At 33.5% G+C, this 16077-nt stretch overlaps 2 protein-coding genes across 3 annotated transcripts; one reads left to right on the top strand and one right to left on the bottom strand.

Moving 5' to 3' along the window:
* Positions 1 to 4475: 4475 nt before the first annotated feature.
* On the top strand, positions 4476 to 10117 carry LOC132064787 (amino acid permease 6-like). The gene is made up of 7 exons (XM_059457895.1): positions 4476 to 4657; positions 5258 to 5482; positions 7331 to 7424; positions 7527 to 7741; positions 8280 to 8425; positions 8521 to 8748; positions 9435 to 10117. Exons 1-7 carry the CDS (start codon positions 4573 to 4575, stop codon positions 9858 to 9860), a joined length of 1419 nt encoding a protein of 472 aa, XP_059313878.1. The 5' UTR covers positions 4476 to 4572; the 3' UTR covers positions 9861 to 10117.
* LOC132064788 (uncharacterized) lies at positions 9728 to 14152 on the bottom strand. Of its 2 annotated transcripts, XM_059457897.1 has the most exons (5): positions 13777 to 14152; positions 12839 to 13065; positions 12308 to 12415; positions 10695 to 10863; positions 9728 to 9865 (listed from the first exon to the last, which is right to left on the bottom strand). In XM_059457897.1, the coding sequence occupies exons 1-4, from the start codon at positions 13970 to 13972 to the stop codon at positions 10741 to 10743; spliced, it is 654 nt and encodes a 217-aa protein (XP_059313880.1). In that variant the 5' UTR covers positions 13973 to 14152; the 3' UTR covers positions 9728 to 9865; positions 10695 to 10740. The 2 variants fall into 2 exon arrangements, with proteins under 2 accessions (XP_059313880.1, XP_059313879.1); XM_059457896.1 differs by lacking the exon at positions 9728 to 9865 and having other exon boundaries at positions 10490 to 10863; positions 13777 to 14151.
* Between the last annotated feature and the right edge of the window lie 1925 nt (positions 14153 to 16077).

Genomic DNA, 16077 nt, shown 5'->3' with positions numbered 1-16077 from the left:
ATAAAAATAAACTTGGCCAAACGGGCTATAAAATTTCAATGATATGACCCTACTTTCTTTTCAAACACCTCAATTAAAACTAATTACTAATATATTTTTTTTGTCTTTGATATTCTCTCTCTCTTTCTCTCTTGGTTTTGGGTTGGGGGAATGGATTGGATGCAATTGTAAGAATTGGATCCATATTGGGTCAACACCCACAGCCCACTTAGACCAGGCTGAACTCAGGTCATTTGCTCAATTACCATTCAAAGCAACTGGTCTTTAATTTTTGTCCCTTAAATTGGTGGTCTTTAATTTTGTCCGCCGTCTAATATCATGAGATTTGGGTTCAAACCCCAACTCAGTAAAAAAAAAAAAAAAATCACAGACAGAGTTTCGTAGCAAAGTTAGGCCTCAGGCAGACTCTACCTGCCTTGCGAATCCAAACTTCTGCCTTGCGAAATTCTTTTTTTTTTTTACTAAGTTGGGATTCCAACCCAGAACCTCGGGGTATTAGGTGAAGGACAAAAATTAAAGACCACCAATTTGAGGGACAAAAATTGAAGACCAGTGCCTTTGAAGGACAATCCGCACAAAAAAATGGCCGAACTCTCGTTGCGTCCTTTTTGCTGGGCCACTGGGCTTAAAGAGGAGTGATAGGACCAAAAGAGAATGAGCCTGTTAAATCCAAAAAAGAAAGATTGTTAAATAAAAACAAAATAATACTAATAGTAACAATAATAATTAAGATTAAAACAACCACACACACAAAAAAAAAAAAAAGTTAATAAAAACATTTTAGGTTCGTTTGGGTGTGCAGTGGACGAGGAGAATATGGTATAGAGAAAAATATATTCTTTAATAGAAATTATGTATAAAATATTTCTCTTAATTTTTTTGGAAAATCAATTACACACAATTAGCATAACAAAATTTTTTAATTAAATTTCATAATAATCAAATTTTCTTCCATAATGAGGTTGACGTTTTAAAACCAGTAGCAGCTTCCATTTCCAATACTCAACATTTAGCTTCATTAGACTATTTCTTATGTAGTTACAATTTACAAATTCATTTAAAGGTGATCTGATGTAAAAAGAAATGGGGAAAGAAGCACAAAATCATGGCATGTACTTTAAAGATTGTGTTTCTCTTTCTCCCTTTCTTTTTTCTGACTTACTAGGAATCTCAACATACTTACAATCTTTATTGAATCAATACTTAATATGGTTCCAGACTCTATATATATATACACACACACTATAATTTAAGAAACTTATTAATTTTCTATAATTATTTGATTGTGAACTAAGTGATTATCGTCTATTAATTAAGGTTAATTAGTAAACTTAATCCGTAAATGCATATATAGTTATATGAACTTTTTGTCAGTTAGTAGTAATATTTTTCTCGACGGTTAGTAATAGTTTAATGTTGGAAAATAATTTGCTTAGAAGTGTTTAGTGGAACCTGCTTCTCTTGTTTCCATCTCTTTTCCTTTATGAGAATGAACAGTGAAACTTTGAGTTGATCAAGGACAAGTCCCCTAGATATCGCTGTGTATTAAATATATAAGTGCTTTCGGCATAAACAGTTACTTATTTTAATTGTTTCATAATGTTAAAAAGTACTTTTAGGTTTTAGAGATTTTATCCTAACAACAGTGTCATTAAGAATTAGCTCTTTTCTGATGGAAATATGCTAAGTTACACTCCATGCGCATATCACGCACTTATAATAAGAACATAAAGAAGAATCAAAGATAAAAGATAAGAAAAAAGTGAGCTTCTTGGTTCTTACCCCTGCTCTTATACCTGAATTTGTGAAATAAAGCTTCATTTGGACATGCACACTTGTCGGTGGATATGATTCCCATTAAGGCATTGCTTGTGTTTTAAGGTATATACATTGACTTCACTCCTTTGCACCATTTAAGGAGACAGCCCTGAGATCAAGGAGAAGAAATGACAGTTTACAACTCAGTTTTTCCACATTAAAATTCAAATTGAGGCCAATCTTGTCATTTTATGTATTAGTCAGATAGGTTTTACGTACGTACGTGTCGACAATTCAAATTCGCAGTTTTTTACTCCCTGAGTTCAATGAAAATTTTCATTAGGGGAGTCTTTCGTTCTAACTCTTCTTGTTAAGATCTCACAAATGTCCCTTTTCCCTGAGTTCTGAGGTTCAAATAAATGAAAAAGTAAATATCAAGGAGGTTCAACATAAAAAAATAATTTTAATTTTGTAGGGGTATAATATTTCGGCCGGGGTCATCTTACCTATCTCCGCCCTCGCTTCTTCGGAATATATGACAATGTCAATATGGGTGTTTGATCATGAGATTACCTGTTAAACGTCCAATGCAGCGGGCACGACTACTTTTTTCAAGAACAAATATGAAACATCCAATGCTTCAAACATAAAATTATCTTGTGAGAAATGGAAAAAGGAAAAAGTCGACTAGCTAGCTACGACAATGGAGGTACATTTGATGTTATATAGAATGTTAAAAAAATTCAAGTATTCGTCAATTGATTTGATATAATAGCATTTGAGTTTTACATGAATTTTGAACAAGAATCACTTTACCCTTTACAAAAATAAGTTTAGTAGTGAGTAATAGTCATTCTTAGCTTTTAGCAAGAAGGTGACCTTGCTAATAACCAAACTCGGGTTTATCATCACTAATGGAAAACAAATCTGAGCATCCAACCTTAAATTTTAGGCAATATAAGCGGAATGATCTGGGGTGTTATAAACTTTTTGAAAAGCTTTACACAATTGATGAGGGACAAATATATTTCTCTGACAAGTAATAGATTGGAATATGATTTTTGAAATTAGTTATAGGGAGGTGATTGGTTCAAATTTGAGTCAAATACATTAGAAGTCAAATTTTTAATTTGTAAATTTGACTATACATTACAAATCTGATTGTATGCAACACCGGAAAGAAGCATCTCAACGAATTACTAAGTTTAACGTTACTTATTTGAAACAATAGAAGAATTTGATAACCTGGTTATGAACTGTATTTTGAGAAAAAACCAACTCACAAGTGAGTTGCTGTAATTTCTTTCGGTACAGTGACCACATGTAACATTCACATAAATTCCCAAATGTGAATGTTACATTCTTGCGACTTTTGGTAAAGGGACCGTTGCTGCAAATTTAAACTTAGGTAGATAACTTATGACCTCTTGTCCTTTGATACCATGTCAAATCGCATGGACATTATGTGTTTAAAAACTTAAACAATTGGAAGGGAGATACTTTTATTTACTTAATTATGTCTTAATAATTATTTTCTTTAGATAAAAAATATGTTACTGCTCACAATTAAGACAGTCATTCCATTTAGAGAGAAAGAAAATTAGCGGATCCGACGACCCTACTTGTTCTTTTCTCGAGCAACTAAATCGGCTAAAATATAATGGCGATTGGAAAAAGAATCGGAATGTAACTTGTGCAAATAAAGAGAAAAAAAGCATACAAGTAAGTAATTAATATTACGTAGAAGTACATGCTCCAAATAAATTATAATTTGTAAACTAACAGATGATTAACCCAAATGTGTATCGTTTAAAAGCATTATTATATTTCTCTAATAAAAAAGTTGAATTGAATCTAAATTCGATATCGATTTGTTAATTCTCTTGATACATTTGTCATATTTTTTACGATCGCGCAAAGCGCGAGCAACTTTACTAGTTACTTTATATAAATTAGCACAATCCTAGTGAGATAATCCCAAAAGAAAATGTAGATTCTAAGTCTTAATAAGTTACGAGGATCTATCAATGATTTATTGTATTACTTAAAACATTGGCAAAGCATCTTTATTTAGACAAAGAACTTTGACTATTGCTTAACCCGCATTTTGGATGGCTCTTAATCATCGTGGGATTTTTGCCGGTGGACCTTTTTTTAGAACAGATGGTCTAAAAATTTGTTTGAACAAACTGAAATTTTTATGAGAAAAATCTTATATCGTAGTTTAAAACCTATAATTTATTGTAAACAAATTAAGGCATAGTATTATAAGTTTACTTGTAAAGTTGAGTAATTAATGTATGAGCAAGCATTAGACCTGAGTCTTAACATTATTCGGAAGGATAATTTACTAGTTAATTTTTCAAAAATTATATTTACACAGCTTTTAAGAATAAAGACAAAATTCAAATGATGACACAAAAATGGAATATTTGCGTAACTCAGCCCCTAATAATCATTAGATTGTTTGACATATGAAAGGAAGAAAAAAGAAAAATATTACTGAAATTATAGTAGTTACTACTTAATAGATTGTGAATTCTACGCAAAGTCAAAAACTAGTAAAAGGTGTATTGTATACAACCGGAGTTAGTTGTCACATTTACAACTTAAAAAGAATAAAAGAAGCCTCACGTCACAATTCCAATATATTGCATCACTAAAAAATCCAAGCCTCTATTAGAATCTTTAAGTGTGTGAGTTGTCTGTCCAATACTCCTTATAAAATACATAGCCCTTGGCTTGTCTAGTTCTCTTTATGTCACCAGTTTTTATAGCATTCAAAGAAAGAGAAAGAGAGTGAAGAGAGTAGAAATGGAGAGGAGTTTTAATGTTTCTATGGATGGAGGAATAGATGAATCTTCCAAGTTTGATGATGATGGTCGCCTCAAACGAACTGGTTTGTGTATATATATATATATATATATATATATATATATATATATATATATATATATATCCCTTCACTTTTTTTTAACATTCCCTTTTCAAACATTTCTCACTAGATCTCTATTCTTCAAGAAAATCTTGGAATTTCTAAAGTCAGCTTTATATATCATGCAAATTATCAAAAGAAATATTTCTTCATCATTTTTTCACATGCATTCATGAAAAATGATCTCTTATGAGGGTCTTATGAGGGGCATCAAGAAGAATCTTCAAACACATAAAAGAGGAAAAAGGACAAGGGGATAAAAAATAAAAAAAATAAAATAAAAAAGTAACTAAAAGGGTGTAGGTGAAGGTTGTTTCAAAAAAGTACTAGAAGAAAAAGAAAGAACCAAAGAAATGGGAATTGACCATATGAATTCTTCTCATCTGTCTAAACTTTGCTAATCAGTACTTGTGGTTGGTAGTTGTAACAGGTACCGGACTACTAGTGCATGTCTACAAGCTAATTCCGACACCATTGTTATGATTAATTTTCTAAAAAATCTAAGTGATTTTTTTTTTTTTTGTAAGTGATTTTAATTTTGTGGCTAATCAATTAAATTTGCAGGAACGGTGTTGACTACAAGTGCCCATATCATAACAGCAGTGATAGGATCAGGAGTGTTATCTTTAGCATGGGCTACAGCTCAATTGGGATGGATAGCTGGACCAGTTGCTCTCGTAGCTTTCTCACTCATAACATGGTTCAATTCTCTCCTTCTTGCCGATTGCTATCGTGCCCCGGATGGCTCTCGTAACTACACCTATATGGATGCTGTTCGAGCCCATCTAGGTACGAATTTAAGTTTTATGCGCTGACAGTATGAGATGTGTTTATATAGTCAGAGTATGTGATTGTGTTTTGTTTTCATTTCCAACATCATTAATCCTATGTTGAATGTATTTAGTTTACATGGTGATATGTGACATTTAAGTTTGATATGCATGTTTCTCGAGGTAGAAAGTTTTAACTTATCGGTGAATTTTTGGTTGTACTTGTCCAACATGAGATTCTTTTTTGAGTTGAATTAGTTGTGATTTATGTTGTGTTTCCTGAAGTGTTCATTGGTTATTTTAGATTTTTAAGTGTTAAACCATCAATGGTTTGTTAAGTTAGATTTGTAACGGTTAACAATATTTGTAGGTCAAGATTTTGGTAATTTTCGGGTTGAATTGATTGTGGTCAACGGTAAAATGTCAAGTGACTATGAAATGCTTCATGGTCATATATGCACAAAATCTAAAAATTTAAAGTGTTGAGAGAAAAGAAAAAATATATATATATTACTTTTATTTTATTTTATGTGACTGTGACAATATTTAATCAATAATTGGGTACAAAATTTAAGAAACAACCCAGGACTTCTGTAAGCAAGATATACACAAAGTACCGAAATTGCCCTTCCTACCATCAATAAAATAAGCGGTGGTATGAGTCTAAATGTCCTTTCATATTTTTCTCTCATCAAAATGCGAAACTTTATATGAGTGGATATCATAAAGTCATGTTATTAAGGGTATGATAAACTTATATAGTTCCCAAGTATAAAATGTGACAATCTTTTAGGAACAAAATAGAAAAAAAAGTGGCTCACGTAAAAGGTGACTAGGTTATACCGATCCTCACCCAAACTCTTTCTTTGTTCATAAAAATGTTACTAAAAGAAAACTTGATGAGTGGTTACATTGATTTATGTGAATATTGCTAATTCAGTTCACTCCTTGGAGGTAATTCAAGAAAGGAAAATAGTAGAGAAAGTGTTGCAGATTATATAGCTGTGCTCCATTTTTCCATTGCCCCCTATGTATATATGTAAAGCCAGAAATCTGGCACACGTCAATTTCCCAGGAGAAGCAAAAACAGAAGGGGTTGTTGGTTGTGAATCATTAATGATTCTTTGCATAAAGCCATAGTTGGTAATAGAGATTTCATTAATGATTCACTTATCTTCTTCCGTTATGTTTCTGCCTAGATTTTGCCGCCCCATTCTCTGCTTTTGAGTTTTGACTAATCTGCCGACTTCAATTTATGTGACAATTTGATTCAACATGGAATTTTGAAGATTTTAAAATTTGTTATAATATGGGGAATGACATTCAAATTTTTGAGACTTATGGCCTTGGAGATGTCATGATATTTACGTGGCCAAAATGCTTCTCATTAAGGATACACTATGGAGTGTAAAATCAATTGTTTCCCGGTATAGCATATCTCGTTCTTTTTTGAACGGATTATAAAAATATCAAATAATTTAATGCGGAGGGAGTACTATTTTAACCACTTAGTGGTTCTCAAGATGAGTTATTGTCCTTGTCTCTTTTATTTTTCCTTTTTTTCCAATTAACGTAGCCAAAGATTACTTAGAATTTTTAGTGATCTATTTTCCTACTTTGAAATTTGAATGATAATATTGTAGTTAAAAACTTAATTTGGATCGACAAGTGACAAATATTAACACGAAGGACATAAATATTTTAAGAGTCCACGAATAAGTACAAAAGAGTTCGCATAAGATAAATTCACGCTATATGGTCATTCCATGGGAAAAAATTGGCATGTGAACCTATTAAAATACATGCATAACTAGCAAAGAACGGAAGATATATTTACTTTGCCGTATTGTTTTCTAAATGGATGCAGGAGGAATGAAAGTTCAGCTCTGTGGATTAGCTCAATATAGTAACCTTTTTGGCGTTACTATTGGATATGCAATCACCACATCCATCAGCATGGTGTAAGAATTAATTTGTATTACATTAAGGCTACACGTGTTTTGCGCACCATCCTAATTCTTCATGATTAATTCTGTATTTTTATTTATTTATTTATTTGTCAGGGCAATTAAAAGATCCAATTGCTTTCATAAGCATGGTCATGATGCTGGTTGTCATGAGTCAAACAATCCCTTCATAATTATATTTGGGATTATGCAAATTATCCTATGCCAAATCCCAAATTTTCACAAGCTTTCGTTTCTCTCCCTCATTGCTGCTGTTATGTCCTTTGCTTATTCTTTCATTGGCCTTGGTCTCTCCATTGCCAAGATTGCAAGTTAGTTTACTATTTACAACATTCCTTTTCCTTTTTAGGGTGTGTTTGGTATGGACGAAAGTATTTTCCACAAAATGTTTTTCAATTTCCCATGTTCGGTTAGTTAAATATTTCGGAAAATATTTTCCAGAAAGACAAGTTCAAAATAATTTCCCTAATAGAACTAGGTAAAACAAGTTCCACAAATGACATTCCACACTTATTGTTTCACCCCCAACCTCCAACACAACCTACCAACACCCTACCCCCAATAGCCCCTATACCCACAATCCCGTCCCCACAGCACTCCCTAGCCCCTATACCCACCACCCCCACACCTTATCCCCAACCCCCCACCCTCATAGTGTTTGCCTGGATTATATACAAATGATTTTAGGACAATATTTTTTGCTTACCTATCAAGCACAAGAAAATAAATAAGAAAACTACTTATTTTCTAGCAAAATATTTTCCAACAGAACATTTTCCTTCATACCAAACACACCCTTAATTATTTCTTTTGCTTTTCCCTAATGGTTTTGTAATTTGATATGGGAAGAGGATGGAGTACATGCAAACACAAGCTTAACAGGAACAGTAATTGGAAAAGATGTGACAGCCACAGACAAGATGTGGAACACCTTCTCTGCTCTTGGAGATATTGCCTTTGCCTATGCTTTTTCTACTGTTCTTATTGAAATTCAGGCAAATCACCTTTCTTTTCACAACCACTTTTTTTTAGTTTGTTAAACTTTTCCAGTCCACTAAATACATTTTTTTTTTCAACTGAAATTTAACAGGACACTCTGAAATCACATCCACCAGAGAATAAGTCCATGAAGAAAGCTACCTTTATTGGTACCTCTGTGTCAACAATATTTTACACGCTCTGTGGACTTCTAGGGTATGCTGCATTTGGAAACAAAGCGCCTGGAAACTTTTTAACTGGATTTGGTTTCTATGAACCTTTCTGGCTTGTTGATCTTGCTAATGTATGCATTGTGGTTCATCTTGTTGGAGCTTACCAGGTAACATCGAACATCACAAACACGCCCACTAGTAGTTTCTTTATGTTTCTTTTTCAATAATGTTGGTGTCTGGAGGAGCTTATGCTCACATCTATTATTCCACTGGTACCTTTTACCTCAAAGCGCACTCACTGCGTAAACCAATCCACTAAAGCTTAGGCTAATGGAAAGAAATCACCTAACTTTTATGTTTCTTTGCATCCAACGTCATTGACCACTAGGTCACAACCTTGGGTGCACACATTTAGGGGTCATTTAGAAGGCGATTTATTCATGTATTAAATCCTATATAACTTGTACTATATTTGGTAGCATTTTTCTACTATGTATAAAATTCAACACACCAAATACGGTATTTGGTTAGCAATTTAGAATCTCGCATAACTTATATATGTATACGTTATAAGGGACTATATGTATTATTTTATGTAGGATAGAAGATGGAATAACTAATACATGAATAACTTATACATAAATAACTAAACTCCTGGGTTTACCCTGTCCGCACCCGAAGGGTAGCGGCTGCGGGTTCCCATATCATCAAAAAAAAAAAAAAAACTAAACTCTACATAACTAATCCTTGCATAACTAGTATCAACGCTCTAACCATACAACCCCTTAGTGTTTCACGTAAAGGATCAGTTTAAATCCCAATGGCAAAGCTGAGTTTGATAATATGTTTGCAGGTGTTCTGTCAACCAATATTTGGATTTGTAGAGGGTTGGAGCAAAAAGAAATGGCCAGAAAGTAAATTTATAACAAGAGAATACATGATTAACCTTTCACCCTTGGGGTTTTTCAATTTCAGTTTTTACAGGCTAGTGTGGAGAACTGCATATGTGGTATTCACAACCATATTAGCCATGTTATTCCCATTCTTCAACGATTTCGTCGGTCTTCTGGGAGCAGCCTCATTTTGGCCACTCACTGTCTATTTCCCCATTCAGATGTACATTGCACAAGCCAGGATTCCTAAATATTCATTTACCTGGATTTGGTTGAAGATATTGAGTTTTGTTTGCTTGATTATCTCACTTCTTGCTGCTGCTGGATCTGTTCGAGGCCTTATCAAGTCTCTCCAGGAATTCCACCCCTTCAAATCCGAGTCTTGAGGTTCCTGTGGCTTATGTGTATAGAATAAGCAAGGAAGACAAAGACCACACCCCCTACCCCCTCCAACCTTCCTTTTCTTTTAGTAACACACACAGTGGTTTGCCTTTTCTAATCAAAAGGCATAAACATTTCTACTATCTTGCAAGACTGATTTCCTAGATTTGGTATTGTAAAATTGCTATAGGCATAAGTTTTTGTACTATCTTTAAGACTGATTTCCTAGCTTCGGTGTTAAAGAATTTCTATAGTTTTCATACAGTTATTTATTCCTTATCAAGAAAAGTTGCTGTAGGTTTCCCTTAGATCCATGATATGAATTTTATGCTCTATTGCACGCACACATAATTATGCATGCATAGGTATGGGTAATGATCTATTCATACATTTTACTCTTAGTCCTAATCGTGCAATTAGGATGAAAGAGATATCATTCAAGGACTCCTTTGAACAGCTTGAGTTGATTTTAGATTTTCCAAACTTAAATATCATTTAAATGCTCATTTGCTTGTAGTGGACAAAAATATACTACAACCGTGACATTACGATTCCAAGTTCCATCAAATACACAGAATCACCAATATCATTGAAGCATGTGGATAAAATGAGAGTATCCTCTCAGACAATGAGAGATCTGAAATTGTAATATTAGGATCAATATACCAGAATATACAGTATAGGCTTCAGAACGGGAAATCTTATCTCTTGTACATTTTTACAAATTTTACAGTCGTAGAAAGAAGATTTCTCAGTCAACAAAAGTATCTTCTAGCTATCATGGCAATGTCGAACCAGAAAATAACAAGGCAAATATACTGAGGATAAGCAATGGAAACCTTTTAAGACATTTGAGCAGTCTAACTTCATGAAACAAGCAGTTACTCAATTTAGACGTGGAGCTGTCTGTGATATCCTCTCTTCTTCGAGTAGTACATAAGGATCGATATATGGTGGTGGATCTGTCGATCTGTTGCTTGCAAAGTGGACAAATGAAGGCCCAAAATACTGCCGAAACAGAAGGAAACAGTCAACAGTGAATAAGAACATGAATAAACTAGCGACTGGTTATAATAAACATATGAATTCGCAGGCTAAAATATGCTTCAAATTTAAACTTCCACACAAAAAAAAAAAAAACAAAAACAAACAAACAAACAAACAAACAAAAAAAAAACCAAAAAAAACAAAAAACACCTGAGGTATATTTAACTCGTACACATGTTTTACTTTCTTTTATTGGAAAAGTTTTAGTCATCTTTGCTTTTTCCCCTGCTTTCCATGGGCGGAGCCACCTTTAGCGAAGGGTGGTCAGGTGCACATCCTTCGCCGAAATTTTTTGAGGTGTACATAGGTTAAATGTTAGATATTATTAGTATATATTTAATTTTGCACACCCTTAATACAAGGAGAAGAAAATTTGAACATCCTTAGCTAAATTCCTAGCTCCGCCACTGCTGCTTTCCTGGAGGTCCAAATAATGCCATTTGTTATCTCCAACTTATATAATCAACATCATAATATGCGCGTAAGTTCAATAAACAAAGACTTGTACAGTTTGACATTGCATTCAATAAGAACGGTCTGTTACCATTGGTTTTGCCTCATTTTGCTGCAGTCATTTTATTCTAATTTGTTTTCTTATCTGATGTGGTAAACCCCATTCCCCTAGCGTCCCCCTACTCAGGAGCCCAACTATAGCCCTTTCCCACTTCCCTCTGTTAGTGACACGACCCTCCAAACATAAGGTTGCGGGTCGAAGGGTCTTGTTATTTGTTTTAAATTTTGATGAAGTAAATAGTTTCACTGATGGCATCAAGTAGATGCAAAAGTTAAAACAAAACCAAAAAAAAAAAAAACTGAGTTAGACAAGTGGGTCCAGGTAGCTAACAAAGTTAAAAAATTTGTCATGAGAATCTACAGGGGACAAATTGTGCCAGCTAAACAGAGACATTAAGCACCTGGCTTTCATAAGAGTTGATACACTATCGAAACATCTCCTATTCCTATCTGTTCACAAAACCCAAGGTCAAAGCGTATTTACCACTAGGCAATCCCTTGTAACATGATGGTTACAACAATAAGCAGATACCACCAGTAATTTCCCAAATCTCAACATTTAATTCCACATAACATTTAACCTGCAAGTTCGTGAAAGAGGGAATGAGGGATAAACCCTTGCTCCAGATATTGGAAGTTTAATATCGTGTAAACTATACATGTCCGAGCTAAAAGAAAAGGCACATGAACAGCTGGACAATTATCATACAAGAACAAAGAAAAGTTCTTTGTCCTTTTTTGGAATTTTGGAAGTCATTCCAGAACAAAGATAAGAAGCCCAACAAACTTGGGTTAGCAAAAAGGTAAAATACACAAATTAACTAATTGCAGTTGCCCCTAAATCACAAAGACATCATAAGGATGCAAACCAAAGATCAAAGGAATCAATTACCAGGTAACAAGCCGAGAAAGCTGCAATAGTTACAAGGATCAACGGCCAAAATGCCAAAAAGAATGTTCCACCAAGAGTAAGCAAAAGTTTTGCCCGTGGAATCAAACCCTGCAGATATAGCATATAAAGATGCGTGCTCATTAGTTACAAATCCATATATTGCATGTAAGACATAAAATGTGTGAAATAACATAGCCAATGACTCTTTGCACATCTTTCATATGAATACTTGAACAGTTGTTTATTACACAACTGCAACTCCTATCTCAAAATAGGAAAATCCTACTTTCCCTTTGGTAAGTCATACTTCTCCATACACTTTTTTCTCTATTTTATTCTTCAAAACATAAAGTCAAGAAATGGTAACAGCTAATATTAGTATTATTGTTTTCTTTAGAAACCATGCCAAGTTTAAAGTGGAGGGAGAGACTCATAATATAGCAGGTCAAGAACAAACTGCACAACTTCATTCTTGTACATGAACATTTAGGACCAAAATCCAAATAATGTATAAGGAGGAAGCCTGCCCACCTCAAGGCCTTCGCTATTCAGTGCCATAGACTGTTCCCTTTGATTAGTCAAATTTCTTCCAGAATCTGTTGACAGTGCATTTCTTCTATAGAAACCTCCATCTTCTTCCCTAGTATTTGTCTTCTCGTCTTCTTTGATGTTTGTGTTTGTCTCCTCAAGCAATGAAGTTGGAGTCATGCCACGTCTTCTCAACTCTTTCATAAACAATGACTCTGGAGGTTCTTCACCTGTGAATACCAACATCGTATTTGAGGTCTTTTCATATAAAGCAAGAGTATATTCAAGTAAAAGCTACAAAATCCTAACACGGCGTGAAATTAGAAGCTTCCAGATAGTTTAAGTGATTCGCTATTGTCATGAGGCAAGTCAATTCAGTCATTCAATCATAACCAATTACATTCAAGGACTTGACTTTCGATTTTGGTTACATCGAGCTTAAGCTGTATATATACTTCACAGCAGAAGCTAAATTTCTCAATCACTATGGAATTGACTAACGGAGGATAGGCCACCTGATAGCCAGTCCAGTATATAATTCTCCGTTTAACGCTTTCCTTCTTTGCCTAAAATATTTCAAATACTTATCCTTTTTCTTAATTCTCAGTTTCTCACAGCCTGCACTTTCAACCCATTGAACCTCATAGGTAGGCAACTCTCCTTCCTCAATCAATTTCAACTGATATTCATTTTAACTGATCAAAACCTGCTTTCTAATCTAACTACCAATAATTCAACCTCTCATTTCTCAAAACCTAGTGCCTAGCTACTAATAAGTTATTCAGAGAACTTATAAGTTTTCCTCTCTAGCATGCAACAAGTAACATATCTCTTCTATCAAACACACCATCTCCAAGAATGAAAAAACAAATAAACTGAACAGAAAAATATCAATATCCACTACCACTAAAGAAACAAATTCCAAGTTAAAAAAAGATTACCATTACTCTGGTTATCGCTGTCTTGAACTCTACAACTAACCCTAAACTTAGTATCAACAAATGTCTTCAAGATTGGATTTTTCCTTTGAAACCTCACACCCAATATCCTCCTCCTTCCAACCATAGTAGAAAAACTACTAGATTTTGACTGAGAAAATGAGATTAATGGAGACTTCAATAACTGTAAAGAAGCCATTTTTTGGATGATCTAATTTAATCTAAATGAAATAAAAATATCAAAGAAACTGAAATTCCATTAAGATAGGAGTATTGTATTAAGTTAGCTAGAATTCAAGAAGCTTCATTAGTGAAACTGTGGAATAACTGTTTCTCTTTCTTACTCCACCAGTTTGTTGTGTTGTGTGTACCTTAGAATTTTTTAGCAATGACTTGGCAATTTTGTAGCCATAAGTCATAGCTGTAGAGCCGAGTAGTGATCATATGTGTCGCCTTCCAAGATAATTGCTTGCGCTGCACCAATCAACCAACCAGTTTTTTTTTCCTGCAAAAGGTTTCCAAAAAATGTTTGGCCCGTTTTTTCTCATATTCATTTTTTTTTGTTTCACTATTTTAGGAATCAAGATTTTGATTCACATAATTAGTATTAACAGCGTTCTTTAAAGAAATCAAAAGAAGTACATAGTTGTAATTCTTACTCCTTTCGTTTCAATCTATTTCTCTCAATTGCCAGTTAAAGATTTTTAACCTTAATCTTTTCTAAGTACGTTCTAAATATTTTTGAGTTATCAACTATTGTAAATTATACTAATATTTTTTACGTAGTTTCTAAATATATAAATTTTACGTCAAAAAAATTGAAGATTTATATATGAATTCGCATCAAACATCAATTAGTTGGACCCTCGTACTCCGAATTAAGCCAAACAGACTGAAACAAAGGGAGTAGCAATTTTATGAGAATCTATAATTTACTTCTAATAGTGTGAATTAATTTAGAGGTTTTAAATCTACAAATTCATTAGATTCACCATAAAATACCAAAGAAATTAGGACGGGCTCTAACTTTATACACTAATTTAAAACGAATTTTTGCCCACTCGCTTCTCCTAAAAAATATACGCTGTTATAACTTATAAGTACATGAAAAATGATATCGGTGACATAGACAAGAATGCAGGTTACCTACTATAGTATAGTACTCCATTTAAATCGCTTGGTTGTCACCTGCAAAATAAGAAAAACAGCTTAATAAAAAAGTTTGACTATTGTAATACGGAGTATATTTATCCTAAAAGATTAATTAAAATTATTCTGAGGTGACTCTTCGAGAAGGCTAATAATAGCCGTCAATAACCAACGATAGCAATTTGATATTTCTTGCATGATAAATTATTATTGCTTCTTTGGACTTATCATCCATGTATGACAAAACAGCAGTAGTAGATTCGGATGTAGCAATTATAGAAAGAAAAATGATTTTCTCTTCGCAAGAAAATGATATTTTAATTTTATATTATTTAAAATAAGTTATACAACATCCGTCATTGGCAACAACAATCTCTATGTATCTGTTTACAATCTCGCGAAAGAGTAATTCCATATAAGAGTGTGTTTAGCTAGTTGTGATTCATTTACAGGCTTAGCAATGGAGAATTTTTTACACAAAACATTTCAACCATCCTAGTACGTATGGGCGTAGCTAGGATACCTCAAGGGTTTATCTGAATCTCTTTTGTCGAAAAACTATATTAAATATATAAGGTCAAAATTAGATTTAGGTGTTGAATCTTTAACTTTTTTGTATGTTTACTACTTTATATTTTGAATTCCCCTTACTAAAAATTCTGACTCCACCACTGCTAGTATGTTTATCCGGCGCGATCGAGATTGGTTGGGTAGACTTTGAATATGACATGATTTTGAAAAAAAACAAATCAGTGAAGGAATTTATAATTTTATCCTCCAATATAGTAACTTGTTATTCTGTTAAACAAACAAAATCAATCAATGGAGGAAGAAGAAACCATTTTCTTTTTGTACAAAATTGACACGTGAAGCATATAAAACAAACTTGGCAAATACTTGTTAGCTCACAAGTTGGAGAGTTGCCTTGGACTTTGGACTCTTCCACAATTGCCTATTAAAATTCAATTGCTCAAGTCTCTTAACCAACTTGACCAAACGCATCTTTTTAATTGGCTCATCTTCACATGAAATGTTTAATAAAAAATCTTTGAACTAAAAACCAAAATATGAAATCAAATAAAACAGATATTGTTGCAATCAATGACTTTACAAAATTGAAATAGAGCCGTCAAACTGGTGCAGAAACATGCACGA

This window comes from Lycium ferocissimum, chromosome 7 (genome assembly GCF_029784015.1).
Source record: "Lycium ferocissimum isolate CSIRO_LF1 chromosome 7, AGI_CSIRO_Lferr_CH_V1, whole genome shotgun sequence".
NCBI classification, from domain to species: Eukaryota; Viridiplantae; Streptophyta; class Magnoliopsida; order Solanales; family Solanaceae; genus Lycium; species Lycium ferocissimum.
The sequence above is the reverse complement of the archived record's forward strand: the minus strand, read 5'-3'. Positions and strand labels throughout refer to the sequence as shown.